At 44.2% G+C, this 18,083-nt stretch overlaps 2 protein-coding genes across 2 annotated transcripts; both read left to right on the forward strand.

The window, feature by feature from the left end:
• Window positions 1–2,387: 2,387 nt before the first annotated feature.
• On the forward strand, window positions 2,388–12,355 carry tmprss5 (transmembrane serine protease 5). Its single transcript, XM_036537799.1, has 13 exons — window positions 2,388–2,639; window positions 4,042–4,186; window positions 4,711–4,809; window positions 5,087–5,200; window positions 5,799–5,934; window positions 6,632–6,745; window positions 6,873–6,916; window positions 8,359–8,521; window positions 9,064–9,248; window positions 10,332–10,430; window positions 11,131–11,273; window positions 12,084–12,236; window positions 12,347–12,355. The coding sequence occupies exons 1-13, from the start codon at window positions 2,388–2,390 to the stop codon at window positions 12,353–12,355; spliced, it is 1,656 nt and encodes a 551-aa protein (XP_036393692.1).
• A 1,492-nt stretch (window positions 12,356–13,847) lies between these two features.
• On the forward strand, window positions 13,848–16,691 carry pih1d2 (PIH1 domain containing 2). The gene is made up of 5 exons (XM_036537800.1): window positions 13,848–14,030; window positions 14,585–14,708; window positions 15,216–15,473; window positions 15,792–16,066; window positions 16,507–16,691. The coding sequence occupies exons 1-5, from the start codon at window positions 13,848–13,850 to the stop codon at window positions 16,639–16,641; spliced, it is 975 nt and encodes a 324-aa protein (XP_036393693.1). The 3' UTR covers window positions 16,642–16,691.
• The last annotated feature ends 1,392 nt before the right edge of the window (window positions 16,692–18,083 follow it).

Genomic DNA, 18,083 nt, shown 5'->3' on the forward strand with positions numbered 1-18,083 from the left:
ATGGCTGTATTGTTTATGATCTGTTATGTTGGCTAAATACTTCCATGTGTTGATTGAAAATGTAAACACTAACAGTAAATCAGACAACTGATAATGCTCATCTCCATGTTCTTCGTGGATATTCCCAGACAGCCCGCTTACACTCCTTACCTAACTTAAACTTTGATCTTGATCTGGTCTTAGGTTTTAAGTTGTGTGCACCTTTTATCTCTACCATTAGAGGGAGCTCTGTCATGTTTTCATCATTTGGTCATGTCTGTCTCCGCAGTTCCATCTGTTTTTTGAATCATCATCTGTCCCTAGTCCTCTGATTCCAAATCTGACTTCCATGCTAAAAAAAAAGCTTAAGGTGATCCAGGATTAGTGGTTATGAGAAGACTGTGTGTACAATACAGAGAAGAGGCAAGTGGCTGATTTGGTGTTTTCCGACTGATGAAAACCTGTGCTGTGTATCACGATGAGTGTTGGTCACACGACCTGTTTGCTGTTTTTCTGTCTGTGCACTACTGATTGCACGTGTATTGCTTTGCGTGTGCACTGACCGTGAAAGAGGTCCACATCTGCACGAGTGAGATTCTGTTCTCATTGCACAGCTCATTCAAAAAGCCCACCAATCACCAGCTTCGCTGAAGGCAACAGCTCAGCCATTACCCACCACAGGCAACAATGCTAGCTGTTTCTCAGGAAGTGACATTACCACTGAAACTGTGCTACTACCTGCTACCTTACCAACTGTGCACAGGACACAGGGATGCTTATCAGAACTGACTGATTATTCGCCTGGTTAGCTCACATCTTTCCAGTACGGTTTGCACTTTGTCTGTGTCTTACTGAGCAGCCTGTCTACTGGCTGCACCAGGTTTTTGGACACTTGAGCCGTTCATGAGAGGAGCTTCTGTCCTGTGAGGTGCACTGTAATCCCTGAGCTCTCCAGTGCTTTAGCTTCTTTCCTCCCATGTCTTAAACAAGCCTCTTTAGGTGGAGAGGCTGCCATCCAGTGGTAAAAAAAGGCATTGCACTTGAGTTTAGAATAATTCCTCATTTTGCTGAATCACATTGTGAGGGAATAGCTGAATGAAATAATGACATTGGGGTTTAAGGCGGGGGGATTTGTGGGATTAGTCAATGACAGGAAGATTTCAGGAATGTCTCCAGACAGAGGTCTGGTCTCACCTGGTCTCCCTCCAGCATGTTAATCCCATACCACGCAGGCTATGCCACACTCTGAGGGAGAGATTCCTCTCTCCATCAAAGGGAATGTGCACTAAGCAGACATCCCACTGATAATGACATTATACCCCAGTTTCTGTAACTGCACATTGTATGGCATCCCACTGATAATGACATTATACCCCAGTTTCTGTAACTGCACATTGTATGGACAGAGTATTCCTATGGGGAAAGTACGGCAGCCAAACATTTTGATCATGACTAATAGATCTTTTCATTTAAAAATATTTTATCACATTTTAAATATCACTAGGTTAATTTTTTAAATGAGGATGTCATGGCTACAAGTTAAAATATAAGCAAAGATCTAAATAAAGATCTAAATTGTTTGAAAGTGTTTTTGTAAGCACTGTAAATTAACTGATGCAAGCTCCTGTTTATTAAAATGCCATTTTCTGTAGCTAATATAGATGTATATGTAATGCCACCACAATTATACAGAGTGAAGACAACATTTTACATACTTACAAATACAAATGCTGAGAAATTTCCTGCCCATCAACAACATATAGTGAAATCATTTCAATTTCATTTTTTTTCTGGGGCAGAATGTGAAAAACTGAAAAGAAAAATGCTTTCCCACAAATTTGAACATGGTAACAGTCATTCATGCATGAACTGTTCATTTAGAATATACCATATGCAAATATTAGCAATAAAAGGAAATGGTTGCAGTGAAATGTGAAATGAAAATGATTTGGGCGCTTTGAGTTTTAGTTTTAACAGTTTTTATTTTGCATATTTTAATGTTTCATATATCTGTATTGCAGTATTTCAGCAGTCACACCAAGAAAAACACCCAAAAAATGTCAGACGGATGAATATTTTGATTCCCATAACTCTTACTATCACTGGGAAAGAAGAGAAATAGTAGGAAGCTCTGTTTCTTTCTGTCCATCTGTCATCATGCAGTCTGAAAAATGTTTATTTAGTTCTTTGAGTTCTGTGATTAGCAAGATCATACCTTTTGATTTGTAATTACCTGGATTGACATAACAGGGGGCTTTTCAACAATTTGTAATAATGACCTTTCTGCTCAGACCCGCTAAACTGTCAGCTGTTCAAGTTTTGCTGCAAAGTGGACGTTCAGCTGGCACAGGTAGGGGCGTTACTAAGCAACCTGCACCCTATCAGCGCTAGGAGGGGTATCTTTGGAGATGTTTGCCCCCACAAAGAACTGGTTCAACCAGCCTCTGACGAGGCCCCATGACCCCCTTGGCAAAACAACGGTTTCATTCTTTGCGCCACTGCTGACCTCATTGTCTCTTTGTGAAACGAAAATCCAGCATTGCATTCTGCTAAATGGCAAACCATCCGACAGCTGGGAGAGAGGCGCATCTCTCCCCCCGCATGGAGCTCCGCAGATGACCGCTGAAGAGATCGCCGCCGCGCTTCCCCCGGCTCCACACGCGAGGAGAACATGGTGAGGCACCGCCGGCGTCCGTCCGCTGCAGGCCGCTCTCCGCGGCTTCGTCGCGAAGCGTACATTTTAAATTCAGAAGTTGTTTGTTGACTCCGAGGTCGGAAGCCGTGGTCATGCAGACTGAAGACGCATTTGTGTGCCCTTTGACCGTTTGCACCCATTGTTTACTTTTCCTACATCCGGGACTCCTCTGCGAGCAAGCGTAAGAAATTGTATTTTTATTTAGCGATTAATCTATATACTTTGGGGGTTTAATTAGAATTTTCGATGTGACAACAGAATAAGTACAATTGTACTGTATGTTGAGTTTTCTTCAGGTAGAAACCTTGGCCTCAATGTGATCTAGTGTGAAGTTGCTCATTGCATTAATAGGATTACAATTAAATAAATTACAGGAAAATATTATTAATGAGGCTTTATAATAATAATGCAGACAGATCATTTTATTTTCTATCACATCTGAGTGGCAAAAAAAGCCCTGAAATGTTTATATTTTCAAATATCTTAAAATGAGGGAGTCAGACTGTTTTTTCTTGTGTGTTGCATTAAAATAGACATATAACCACATGTCTATTTTAATGCAACACACAAGAAGAAACAGTCTGACTCCCTCATTTACATGCCAAAATGTGTTGTGATTACATGCATTCTGAAACTTTATTGGGCTCGCAGGTGAATTAGTGTGTAAGTCTCATTCATTGAAAGAGAGAGACTGAGTTCCCTGAAACTTGAAAAGCAGAAGTTTCAAGAATCAGAGATGGTAGGTGGCTGAGGACTGACATACAAGCAGAAAGTTTTATTTTAACATAACCTCATTTTAAGAAATTTCATGGTTTCGCTGCATAAGTTTCCGTTTTAGAACGTGAGATGTAGCAATGAAAGAAGTATCCCTAATGACTTTCTGCTGTGCTGCCGAAATGAGCGTTGCAGATGAAAAGGTTACTGTTCTTCCTTGACCTACAAAGCAGGGAGTGTTACTGTGCAGGTGTGAGCCAGGTCCCTGTAGGTGTCTGGAGACACGCACAACAGAGCCCTGAGCTGACAGATCGCACAGGTGGCGTTGCTGAAGAGGCTGATGTCGCTCTGAGCCCTGTGTGTGGTGTAGTGTCTCGCTCAGTGAATGAAACATTGTGTGTCTCACCTGGGTGCGCCTGAAAAAGGTCTCTGTGGTTCATGATCGTCCTAATTACAGATGTCTGACGAAAAGGCACTTTAGGAACATAATCTGAGAGTGAGCAGATGCAGGGGGACAGAGGGTGCTGACATTTCAGGACAGAGGGCACGGTCAGAGCTTCACCCCTGGGGTCTGCAGTTCGTTTTGAAAGTCTGAAAGAGTCTGGAGAATGATGCAGGAGATGAATGTCATGGTGTCATGTCTCATCTTGCAGAGTCTTGAAGGGGACACGTTGTCCGTGATTGAGAATCCAGGAGCTGTCCAACATCCTTTCAGCACAGATGGGACCGGGGTAGGAGGGGACAGAGAGGCCCAGGGCAGCCCCGTCTGGCTAAGAGAGGTTCACCCCCCGAACCCAGGCAAGCCCTCTCTATCCTGTACCTATACCTCTGTCATAGTACAAAGGAAGGTAGCGAGCTTTCCTCGCATTAAACATAGAAATACTCGAACTCTTCCTTTATTCAAGTCATTTGTTATTTGTTTTTACTCCTACTTTTCCTCTTTAACTTAATGTTTAAAGTGATTGTGTGCTTTCCCAATACATTGTGTTCTTATTACTGCCAGCTGGCCAGGGACCGGAGATGCATTCTCGATTCTAATGCAGTATTGTATTGTATTAACTTGTATTAAAACTTGCATAGTTAACACTGTTAATTTAAGTAAATAAACAAAATATGCTCCTTACTTTTAGACTTTTATAGTGTTAATCTTGGTTTCCACTGCACTGAGTCCCTCTCCTCCGAGGGGAATGTACAGTGGTCAGTGGAGTGTGCTGTCCTTCTGTTAGCACTGCTGAATTAAGACGGCAGCTCATTTTCCTGGCCCCTCTGCTCCACGGGGCCAGAGCACAGCCTGAACGCACCCCGCACCCTGTCTGTTTCAGTGTCCTCCAAGGGGGTGGGTCACAGGCTGGTGAGGGTGCTGGTGGCTCTGTGTGCACTGGGGCTGCTCGGCGGTGTTGTCGCTGGCCTCTGGTTCATAGGTAAGAAACCGAGGACATTTTCAGAACCCCAACATTTCAGTCTCATTCAGCCGTCTTCAGACTGCACTCAGAAAAAGAGTGTCGTTGCTATAGGAACGTCTGAGCATGTTTGTGAATGAAAATCAAATAGTTGGACAGTAGTGTTATTCCCTAAGTTTTTCATGTTATCAGTTTTGAATATAAGAGGGAGAGAGAGAGAGAGAGAGAGAGAGAACAATCTGAAACTCCAACAACCACAGTGTACTTGTCATTCATTTCTTCTTTGGTGTTCACCCAGTGAAGCTGCTGATGAGGCCTGTCTCCACCCAGACTCCTGCAGGCCTGGGAGACACTAAGGAGACCTCCTTCTGCAATGTGACTGAGGACATCTCCGTCACTGACCCCAGGAAAGGTCAGTGAGCTTCACTTTCACTTTCTGCCGCAGAGGACTGATCCAGGATCTACCCTTAATAGTGGGCACACTCAATGCACACAAACAGGAGACACACGTGAAACACATTGGTGAAACCACTATGAATAATATAGTATTGATGTGTATTTCCCAGGTGTGCTGGTAAGTGAATGAATCATACATAGCAGTACATGCAGTAGGTATTGTTAGTGCTCTCTGTGTGCTTCACTCTTCATAACATTAATGTGTCCTTATGTGCTTCTCATGTTGCCCCTGCTGCTGTTACTGGCCCCCTCCATAACAGGTGAGTCTATATCTTTATCAATAAAGTTCTGATCTATCATCTGTCTATCTGTATATCAGATACAGACACTAAATATTATTGTCTTTGGTAAAAAGTGACTGAAAGATACATAAAACAGGAATGACAGAGAAAGCATCTTGGTAAAAATAGTGTACGAATGTAAAGGTAAAAATGTAACACAAAAGACTGAGAGGTTTTGCTGGTGAGTCACCTGCACGGCCGTCCTAACACCTGTTAGACAGGTGCTGTCTGACACAGGTACGGACGGAGGGGTTTTCAATCAATGAGGCTCAGTGTTTTACAGGATCAGCGCGGAGAACTCGCTGCTGGAGATCCAGCTGCAGAGACAGCAGACCTGGCTGCCCGTCTGCTTCGAGAGGTGGAACTCCTCGCTGGGCACGCTGGTGTGCAGGCAGCTGGGCTACCTCAGGTTAGCGCCCCCGCGGGGTCCACAGGGGTAATGCGCCACGTCGGTCTGCCTCTCAGAGACGCCTCACTGACTCCAGCAGGTGGCGTACGCCAGCGCATGTGCGCACCTATCTGTCTGAGAGTTCAGAGGACTCACCTTTAAGTTCATGTATTTCAGTGCTTCCTTGCACAAAACAGTATGAAATTTGGGGTGCTGGATGTGGAAGGTGGTCATGGTACTACTGCATTCAAAGCAAGCCCTCAGCGGTTTCACTGTGACATCGGTTGGAAGGCCATGAAGACACCTGTATTGCTTTGTTAGGAAATGAAACCCTGTGTAGTTAGACATACAGGACCGAGCACTTATCAATCTGCACACAGCATTGAGTTAGTCCCGTCAAACACATTCCCTGGGTTTATATGTGTGTGTTTTAAGAGTCTTTGACTTGGTGTGTGCTTGTCATGTCCATATGAGCACTTTCAGCAGGTGCCATTTTCAGTTTTTTTTAGGAGTATGAGGTCTACCATAGACCGCCAAACTGACCATTGGCAGCTTGTGGAGAATGGCTACTTTTTAAAACTAATTAAAAAGTCCAAAGTCAAAAGGCCCCTCATGTTGTGAGATCAATGTCATGTCATGATTGGTTTCAATATTGGTAAAATATTGTGTGTGTCTTTGACTCTCATCTGCGAATTAAATAAATTATCCGTTTTCACAGGCTCACCAAGCATAAAGGAGTGAACCTGACAGACATCGGACCCAATTACACTGATGGATTTGTGCAAATTACCTCTGAACACAAAAGCAGTCTAGAAAACATATGGCAATTCAGGTACTTTCCCCAACATGCCTTTACTGCTATATATTAGCCAGTCGGGGTGATCATGCTATGAATGCCTATACTAGTGATGGATATCACCAATAAGAAGTTATGCAGATTGTGCTCTTTGTCTCTGTAGGGGAAGCTGCATCACAGGGAAGGTTATAGCTCTGAAATGTTTTGGTAAGTTACAGTCAGAAATGGCTCATAAAAGAAAACACAAGTAAAAGCATGAAATAATGATTCACAAGTACATCAATGGTTCCTTTTAACTGAGATATTTATATTTTAAATAGGAAAAATAGGTTAAGAATAAAAATATGTCAACATTTTTCTATTAAAATGATAATCTCATCCATTTATATATATCCAATCAGATATTGAGAAGGTAAAAAATTTAGAGATAAGTAAATCTTGAAGGATGTTTTTGAGGTATGTGTATGTGTCTATAAATACGATTAAAAATACATTAATACTGTAAAACCTGTATGCAAAGTTGTACACGCGCGCACACACACACACACACGTGCGCACGCAAAGCTGCATACATGATGCATCTGCATACACAGACACGCATTATTACTTATTTATTTGGATCCACATTAAAAAACAACACACATAATTGGACCCAAATTTTTACATGTTGATGTCAGGACTAACACTAAGTAAATAAGTAATTCGCCGATTAACTTGATTTTAATGTATTAAACTATAAATAGAACAATAAAGTAAATTAATTGATATACTATGTCATCAATCGAATCAGGTGTGTGATACAGTAGACATATTCAATTAATGATACAAAAAGTGCCTTTTCCAGATTGAGACTTCCTCGCTCTGCAAAAGCAGAGCTATGTTTAAACAGCTGCTTGGCTCTGTTTTTAGACAGCACAGATATTTATAGCTCTCTTACTAACAGCCCTTGGACATGACCCAGGCTTTTGAAAAGCAAGACCAGTAGCTGGCATTCAGAGCCTGATTGAGCTATTGTTTCTGACAATAACTGGCACTGCATCAGTTCTGATAGGTAAGCTTTCTCTAATGTTCAGTCAAAGGCATAGCTCACCTCCATAAGCTGGCAGGTTTTACTTTCAGAACAAGACATAGGTTAAATACTGTAAATACTACCGTCTCCCATACATCCTTGCACATCCGCTACATTAGGGAGGGCAATTCTCAGTGTGTGTCAGCTGTGAACATATTACAACATGCTGGAGTGCAGACTGACAGCTGACTGCTTACACTGATACCTGCTTCCCTGCTGGAGCCACCATGACACACACACACACACAGACACACATACACACACATATCCAAACACACATGCGTACATACACACATATACACATACATACACACACACACGCACACACACACACAACTAAACACACATGTGTGCTTACTCACATACACACACACACACACACACACAAACACACAAACACACACACACCCTCACACACACACAACCAAACACACATGTGCTTACTCACATACACAAACACACACACACGCACGCATGCACGTACCTGTGCTTACTCACATATACACACACAGACACACACATACACACACTCACTCACTCACCCGTTTGACCTGTGCCGGCTGGGTGTGTGTTCCTCGAGAGTGTGGGACACGAGCCAAGCTGCCGAGGATCATCGGGGGTGTGGAGGCCACCCTGGGCAGGTGGCCCTGGCAGGTGAGCCTGTACTACAGCAACCGCCACACCTGCGGCGGCTCCATCATCACCAGCCAGTGGATCGTCACGGCAGCACACTGCGTCCACAAGTAAGTGCGCTCTTCGACCGTGCCCACGCCCCACACCCAACACCCAACACCCCACACGCCATTACGCTTAACAGGGGAGTGTGTATCTCACTGAATCAGCTTATACTGGAGTCAATGCCTGTCACCAGAGCAGGACTCCATACCATACGACATGATCATATGACACATTAGGATTCAGAATATTCCGGCACTGTTAGTGCAGAAGGCAATTAGTTGGCCAGACTGTGTCATTAGCAACTTCAATTAACAAATACTAGGTGAACAATATTGTCATGTTTCAGTTGAAATATCATTAGAGAAAGAAAAACAAATCAAATGAACTATTGTTGTTTTGGTGACGTAAGTAATACATTTCAATCAACATTTTAAAAATTTAGGGTTTACACATTGATTGAAACATCTTGTAAACAGATGAAGATACAGTGTCGTATCAGTGAATTATTACAAAACGATTATCAAATTATACAAAAAATTTAATCCAGATGTCCTTAGGACTGTAGTTACAAGCTACATAGTGTGTTCAGGTGTCCTTTGCTTTGTAGTTACAGGCTACCGCAGGTGTCCAGCTGGGTAGTGTACGCTGGCATTGTGACTCGCAGCTCAGTCAAACTGGCCCAGCACACTGGATATGCTGTGGAAAAGATCATCTACAACAAGAACTACAACCACAGGAGTCATGACAACGACATCGCCTTGATGAAGCTGAAGACCCCTCTGAACTTCACAGGTAGGAGTCTGGTGTGCAGGGTGGTGTAGTGGTAAAGAGCAGGGCTCGTAACAAAAAGGTTGCCGGGTTGTTTCCCTGCTGGGGCACTGCTGCTGTACCCTTGGGCAAGGTACTTAACCCACAACTGCCAAGTAAATATCCAGCTGTATAAATGGATAAAAGTTTAACCTGTATAAGTTGATCTGGAAGAGAGTGTCTGCTAAATGATAACAATGTAATGTAATGTACATGACATACCATTCCACTTCAGACCAGGACACTCAAAGAATATCAAAGGGTATCTGGAGAATATCTCTTTTTTGAATGCATCTGATTTAGTTCTCTCTCTCTTTGAAATGTAAATAGCTGTTAGACATTAATTTAGTTATCCCATTTTAAAGGAAAAGAATCATTTCTTACCATTTTTTTTTTACAAATAGCACGTAAATGACACGATCTTGTGTTTTGTCAGTAGTAGTGCTAATTTGCTTAATCAACTGCAAGGTATTGTAAGCACTGTAGTACAGCTTTGCACCGGCAATAAAGTGATGAAAATGAGAGAGGGAGGGAGTATGAGCTTCAGCTTGATGGCATAATGCATTTCTGTTTCCCCCTCCTCACACTCTGCATTCCCGGTAGAGCTGGACCACACCACAGCCTACTACAAAAACAAAAATAACCTTACCTGCACTCCTGCTCGTTTTGAACTGGAAAACACTGACCTCTAGTGGCAGACTTTAGTATATTACTCTCGGGATCATTCAGATTTTAGCAAATGAAACCTGGAAGCTAAAATAGATATTTTTTTATTTTAATAATGTGTAATATTTGTGAAACAAGGAAGCATTACTGGTGTGATTGACAGTGGTCACAGATTGATTAGTGGTCCACCAAATATCAGCTTTAGCACTTGAAACAAACATTAATATGCAGTTTTCTAGGTACACACAGTACCATTCCATCTTCACGGCTGGATGCTCCATTAGAGAGATGAATGTGTGGAAAATTAAGCTCTGATAAACTGAAAATATAGCCCTGGCAGCATACAGTAGCATGGATTTCTCACATGCATGTAATCATTTTATATTCTCATATTTCCTGCAGATACCATCAGGCCTGTGTGTCTGCCGCAGTACGATCATGACCTGCCAGGGGGGACGCAGTGCTGGATCGCTGGCTGGGGGTACACACAGCCCGATGATGGTATTCACACCCCACACACACTCCCACTGTAGTGCCGCAATCTCACACACACACCGGCGTGGCTGGGAGTCATGGTTACAGCATTCAGACCTTTCCATATCTGCAGTCATGGATGTATTTGGTTTACAGTGTTTTATCAGAGAGATTTTTTTTTTATGGTTTTGAAAAGCAAAGTGATTCAAACTGCTGATCACTAAAAATGCATTTTTAGCTTGCATCCTTTAAGTCTTTCAGGTTCTTACAGTGTAAATATTTCACTCAGTCCATCAAATTGCCTGCTCGGTATGGCTGTATATTGATATTTTCTGTTAATTTTCAGCCAACATTATAAATTCCTTGGTATTTCAAGATTTTTACAGAATGTGCTGTTATCTGCCCCAAACCTTTAGAGATTTCAGAGTCCTTCTGGCACTGCCATAGAAACTCTGAAAGATGGCTGTTTACGTCTGCCCATCAAACCCCCCCCCCGACCCCCCCCTCTTACAGTTGATTGGCTGCACAACTGCATCCCCCCAACCCCAGCCACCCTGACACCCCAGGCTCTCACTGCAAATGAGAAATGAGTTCTTGGTGGATCTTCCTGGCTAAATACAGAAACGGTGTAGTAAAGAATGTTCCGTGCATTACAGTAAAGAATAATGCAGCTTTCTGTGGGGGGCTGCAGTGAGCTCCATTCGGTTGACCTCTCTCTTTGACACAGTCCATATTCCTGACACCTTGAAAGAAGCCCCGGTGCCTCTGATAAGCACAAAGAAATGCAACAGCTCCTGCATGTACAACGGAGAGATCACTCCCAGGATGCTGTGCGCCGGCTACACGGAGGGCAAGGTGGACGCCTGCCAGGTCAGCTGACTCAGACGCCCACCCGCCTCACCACCCAGCAGCCCCTGCTGCTTCCGCTTACATTTGCTCTGCTAAACGTGTCATTTTAATTTTACACCATTTTATGTGGTAATTACTGCTCATGTATGATCACAGATTTTGAAAATGATAATGATCGCAAAAAACAGGGTAAGCCTGTGATTTTATGTAAATGAAGAATGTGATTTCATATCCAATTTCTGGTGCTTTGCAGAGCTTTACACTTAAGTCCCTTTATCACTTGCAAGACATTTGAAAGGAAATAACTACACATAATCCTCTAACTGATTGGTCAGGGATCCTTCATCCTCATCCTCATTAATCTCAGTTCAGCAACTATTAACATATCTAATTAAATTACTTGGATTTAATTTTCATAAAGTACAAGACTTGCTCTTCTGTTGGTGTTAAAGGAAGACAGTTTATAGCCAGAGGGTGCCGGGTTCAATCCTGTGTGCAGCACTTCAGTTACACCCTTAAATTACGTAATTAACCCGAGTGCCCTCAGTAAATACCCTGCCATTTAAGTGCCTTAAACATTTCTAAGTGTGTTTGGAAAGCAGATCCTGTGCATAGACACACATGAGGCTTGGGTTTCCTGTGTCTATATTTCCTTAGCATGACATGTCTGCTTCACTGTGGCAATTTTAATCCTAATATGCAGTCAGAGATGTGTGACTGAGGAAGGGGGCCAGTTTACTTCCCATGAAGAGGAGTCAGGATCCAGGGCAGGAGATGGCCATCTTGTATAAAAAGACTGAAAGGTGTTTGTTTCTGGTGCTTCATCATCAGGGCGACAGCGGCGGTCCCCTGGTCTGTCAGGATGAGGGCATTTGGAGGCTGGTGGGCGTGGTCAGCTGGGGGACAGGCTGTGCCGAACCAAACCATCCGGGCGTCTACACCAAAGTGGCCGAGTTCCTGGGATGGATTTACGAGATGATTGAGGTGACATTCTTTTTTTCCCCCAATGGCAGTATGTTTATCTGTCCAAATAAAAGTAAAGAAGCTTTGCTTTAGGCACTGTGAAACTAATGCACACATTCTCTTTTTGTCAGAACTACTGAGGACAATAAGAAAGGGAAGAGAGAATGGGACAGCAGTGAAGATTAAGGATTTAGTGTTTCATTCTTTCAAAAGGATAAATGTCTAAGCTGTGATTCGAATGAGACCCCTGCATAGACTACAGCACAGAAACAATCACTGAGCATTTACACCCAGCGTTTTACACTTCCAAAACTCATTTACATTCTCTGATTTTTTTATCAGTTGATGTGCAAATGAGATCTTGAAAAAAATTAAAGAACTGTGGTGTTTTTCATTGTGAAAAATGCAGCACAAAATTTTTTTAACAGTTTTACCTAGCTCCTTTTCAATTTTTCTATTCATTGCAAACCAAAGAGGTTGCTGGTTGTAGTGGTATTAACTGGTTTTAAAAATGATGAATGTCTGATATTTTTTATTTTTTATCGTAATTGTATAAATACACAGGCTATTCAATCTGTTATTGAAGTCATTACCACCGTGTATTTTATTATTTAAAATATTTGTCATAAACGTTCTTATAATGATTACCTGTATGCCAGAATATTTATAAATACAGTACATTTCCTTTGTCATATCAATAAATTAAAATGTACAAACGTGTAAACTAAACGTGTCCATATGTTATTTCTTACAAAATCAAACACGTATAATGAGGTAATCCAGAAGAAAGTATAGTGTAACTGAGTCTTCAGATCAACGCTAAAGTCATTAACACCTATTTATTGTTTTAACCGGTTATATCCAACGTTATACGTTCCTCACGGAGTACTCTCCGATTACTGACATTGGAGGTTTAAATCATTCTCCTTATAATGGGAAGGTTTTGCACTGTAAGTAGGTAGATCTGTAGGTAAAAGTATTTCAATACAGTAACTCACGTGTTGGAGTTTGGTCACTCGCACCCCCACCCCCTCGTTTCCACGGTAACAGAGGACGCCAACACAGACAGGAGCGGAAAGGTAAGTATCCCGTTAGCGGTAGCTGGCTAACTCCTAGCTTTAAATCGTTTGGGTAGCTAGTTATATGTCTTTAGGGGTTCGGATTATCGCGCTAGTTAACCCTTCTAGTTGTCTTTAAGACGTTGGTGTTATGGCTGTCATATATCTGTGGCTAGATTAGCTGGGTAGCTAGACTCCGCTTACTACTGCGGGGATACTAGCCGGCAAGCTGCTGCCTGTATGCCTGCAAGATGCATTGATTCAGTGCATTAAAATGCGCAGTTTTAGTTGGCAGTAGCAATAAGAACGGTTTGTACTAGCTAGCTGTTAGGTTTTGGTGTTCCGCATAGGATACTAGCTATCCGCTGCACACAGGAGACGGGAAGTTAGTCGTCAGTATGAAGCTGGCTTGCTGTGTCGCTAGTTAGCTATTTGCTAGCTAACTTGTTATTCACTGACGAGTTGGTTTTCGTTGCTAACTATAGTTGTTATCATCTGTTGCCTGTCCGCAGCGATTCAGTTGGCTACCCGTCTTTCATATGCACCCCTCTTTCATTTTGTAGGTGTAGGAAAGATGTCATCGCCCCAGAGCCAAAAGGTTGATCTGCAGCAGGTCAATCAGTTGTGGTCCATGCTGGACGAGATGCGCGATAGTGATCCGGAGAGCTACCGGACGTTCATACAGCGCCAGCTGAAGGAAGGAGCGGAGTTCTGCTCCCCTCCCACACCTGACTCCTGCCTGCGTACCGTCATACAGGTACAGCACTTCACACTCAGTCGTAGCACACATAAATCAAGATTTTGGTTAAATGCAAAGGGCTTTGTACATAACTTCAAACAACAAAGTTAAACAGCTATTACTTCTCTCGTTCCTTGCACAACGTTGTGAAATCACCTCTCAATTGATCAAATGTATTGTGTAAGTAAAAACACAATCCGTTTTCTCCAAAAAAAAAAAAGGCCGCTGTGTGCAGAAATGAGTTATTTCCAAATGGCTGCTATTTGGAAATTTGCAGTTTTAATGAAGAACGCTGTTCGACTAAATGGTAGAATATAGCAAGTTTGTATGAAAATCAGACAACGAAATCCCCACTGATATCATGTAGATTTATAGTTCAACAGAGAAGGCAGTCAAGTTCACAATTTGAATGCTGTGCGTGCATGTGTGGTTTACACCAGGGCCCTATGTACCCTCTCATGCCTGACAGCAGAGTACAGCAGTGTTTGTGAGCATCCCAGTGTCCCTGGGTGAAAGTGACCTGTGTTGTGTGTGTGGCGTAAATGAATGCAATGTAATGTAATGTGTGGTAGGAGCCAGAGGAGAGACTGCTTTACATCAATTTGTGCGCCTGGAAACGAGTCCCTGCCCCCCAGTCCAAGTCCCACCCCCTCCCTGTGATTGGAGGAAAACTGGAAACGGTAGTTGATGGCAACGGTAGGACTGCTCTCTGGCTTCCAACCTCAGCAGTGTGGCACCACATTGCCTGTGTACTTTCAGATCCCAAAAGATGATCCAGGACCAGTTAGCCCAAGTCCAACCCTAACCCATATATTATGGATAAAAATATTAAACTCATTCAGGATCAATGCTTGGGGCCAGCAACCTTCCTGTGACCTCATCTTTTGTGATACTTTTCAGATTAAAAACAGTAGAGTCTTTTCATTGCAGTAACACTGTAATTGTTTCCAATTTTTTATTGTGGGATGGATGGCCTTCTATATTCTTCACCAGAAAATGATAGGCAGTATTCAAAACATTTAACAGTGTCCTTTTAGAGTGCAGCAAGCTGGGTCTCTCTTACCACAAAGACCTTAATTTGAACATGAAATGTGTGACACTGGGTTCTGGAAATAAAACTGTCAGGCCAATGTCAGTCTTGCACCTGAGGAGAGAGTGTGACGTGGTTTTGACATTGCGTTCGGTTCTTCTCTCGGGGGACAGAGACGTACAGCGTGCTGGACATGGCGTTTCACCCAGACGTCTTGCAGAGGGTGCTGGAGAGCCGGCAGGAGAGGGAGCAGCTGCACCTCCTGGCCCTGAGCTTCGCCCAGGAGCAGCACGGTTTGCGTCTGTCCCAGGACTACAGCCTCCTCGGCACCAGGCTGAAGGGAAGCACCCAGAGCATGAGACACCGCCTGGCCTCACCGCACCTGCCCCGGCCCTCCGACTCCACCCCCACCCCCACCGCCACTGCCACAGGTAACACTCACCTGGGACAGCAGCACCAGTCTTAGGCCTCCTTTACCTCAGTCTGGTCAGCCAGTTTACTGGGAGACCCCTCCCACTGCACTTTGATAGGCTCCCAGGCGCAGGGCATGCTGTAGAAAAGAGGCCACCTGAAGTGGCTGGTTTCAGATGCAGCTTCCACAGCTCAGTAAACCAGGTGTCTCTTGGGTCTGAGTACAGGATAAAAGCCCCCATTTTAGAGCATAACTGAAAGCAGAGGTTAGCGCTTCTTATCTGTGGGAGAAACACTGAGGAGCAGCAGCACTGAGGAGCGTGACCCTCTCTCTGCAGGCCCCTCACTGCTGCAGCAGATCTCATCCCTGCGGGAGGAGCAGGAGGAGAGCAGAGACAGCCCCTCTGTCCGCCTGACCCCGCAGCGCAGCGGTAACCCAGGGAAACCGCCCCTGATCCAGGTCATCTCCAGCACGCCGTCCGTCCTGCCACAGCGCCCGAAACACCGGCTCAGCATCACCACCGGCGCCGCCGGGACGGCCAGGAGCGTGCAGCTGACAGTGGAGCTGCCCGGCGTGCGCTCCGTCAGCGAGTGCCAGCTCAGCGTCTCCCAGGTGCGGCTTCAAGCCTTCAATGCATCCAGAGAAACCCTCTGTGTCACAGTGTAGTGCAGGAGCAGGGCTCATAACCGAAAGGCTGCAGGTCCGATCCCCCACTGTGGCACTGCTGCTGTACCCTTGGTCAAGGTACTTAACCCACAATTGCCTCAGTAAATATCTAGCTGGATAGAATTGTAACCTACGTAAGTCGCTCTGGGTAAGAGCGTCTGCTGAATGACAATAATGTACTGTAATGTAACGTAACAGGGTGATACTCTTGGCGCAACAAGTGTTTAATACCCATATCTTCACTGTGAGGCTTGCTGCTTTTCTTTCCACAAACACTGAGCACTTTTCTGATTGGTCTTAACATCCCATGTGACCTGTCTGGGCCAATCCTAAGCGCTAGGTTGCGTCTGTATGATAAAGCTGAGGTGGTGCCCGTCTGCGTTCAGGATGACGTGCTGCTGGAGGTGGAGGACATGTACCACCTGCACCTGGAGCTGCCCGAGGCTGTGAGGGAGGACGACGCCAGCGCCGTCTTCAACAGGAAGAAGCGAGAGCTGTCCGTCACTGTGCCGGTGCTCTGAGTACGCCGTCCATCACCACACCTGCACTGCGAACACGCTGCCATCAGGGACAATTTATCTTCTGAATGTGAAAGCCTTGTTTACCTTGACAAATCTTCAATCCCTGCAAACGATCACTCCTCACATTCCTCAGCAGGATTCTCACTCTGTGTCAGCTGCATCACAGCCAGCAGGTCTCACGGCTTCAGTGGATAGAGCAACACATGGTTGTGGGGTTACATCCCTGGAGGGACACTGCTGTCATACCGTGGATAGAGGGACTTGAGCTTAATTCCAGTGGTACAGATGGATTATTTAATACTGATGATGAGTTGCATGTGCAGTGCATTTCTAGGATCTTGGTGCGATTTACAGTATGACTGTGTGTGTGTGTGTGTGACTGCGTGCGCGCGTGTGTGTGCGCACGCGTGTGTGTGTGTGCGCGTGTGTGAGTGCGTGTGTGACTGTGGGTGTGTGTGTGTGCGTGTGTGTGTACACAGTGGGACAGTTGGAAGCAGTCAGTATCTTTAGACGGGTTACTGGCACAGACTGGTTTCTCGGGTCCAGGATGGTCCCAGTGTCTGCTGCATTTGAATCTGCCTCAGCTCTAAGGTATTTAACAGAAGCTTTATTTCGGCAGGACTTAAACTCTTCTGGTCTTCCAAGGTGTTGAGCAAAAGCTAACTGAAAGGTAGCAGTAAGGTCTACAGCACCCTCGAGGACTGGAATGACTCGCTGCTGCTGAGAGGTGTAAATAGTGCAGGCCTTTAAACACTCATGGGTAAACCTGCAGAGCAAATCAATCAATGGATGCAACACATCACAGAGTGCCTGGACCAAAAGAAACCTTTAATCTCCACGTTCCCACCCACTGTGCGTTGAAGTTTACAAACACTGAGAGATTCGGCCACATTAGGGGTAAATACCGAATCGGATTACACAGGGCATAAACCACAGGCATAAACTGAGGACAGGAAGTAGGTGCCCAGGAATTGTTTCCTTGTTTCTTTCAGGAAGGAGGCGGAACGTTCAGTATGCAGCTGGCTGAATCTGATGACAAAGGAGAATGTCCAACAGGTGGCTTAATATAAGCTGTACTGTTTCCACTGGAGTTTGCATGGCATTAAAACCACCTCAGTAATTATGCTGCAGGGTAATGCCCACCATGTATTTTCAACCCGGTATTTTTGGCCGAAATGCATGCATGTACATATGTCCTGTATGTGTATGTGTATATGTACAGACCCATACATGCATACACACATCTATGGTACATACATACACGCACACATCTATGGTAAAATAAATTATCTCTACCACGACAGTTTACACACAGATATCTGTGCAAACGCCGTGACCTGTAGGCTGATATTTACAATAGTAAGATGGCAAAAACAAATAAAACAAAGCGTTGTGTAACACAGGGTAACTGAGAGGCAGAGCTGGAGGCGTGCATTTTTTAC

Source organism: Megalops cyprinoides, chromosome 9 (genome assembly GCF_013368585.1).
Source record: "Megalops cyprinoides isolate fMegCyp1 chromosome 9, fMegCyp1.pri, whole genome shotgun sequence".
NCBI lineage: Eukaryota > Metazoa > Chordata > Actinopteri > Elopiformes > Megalopidae > Megalops > Megalops cyprinoides.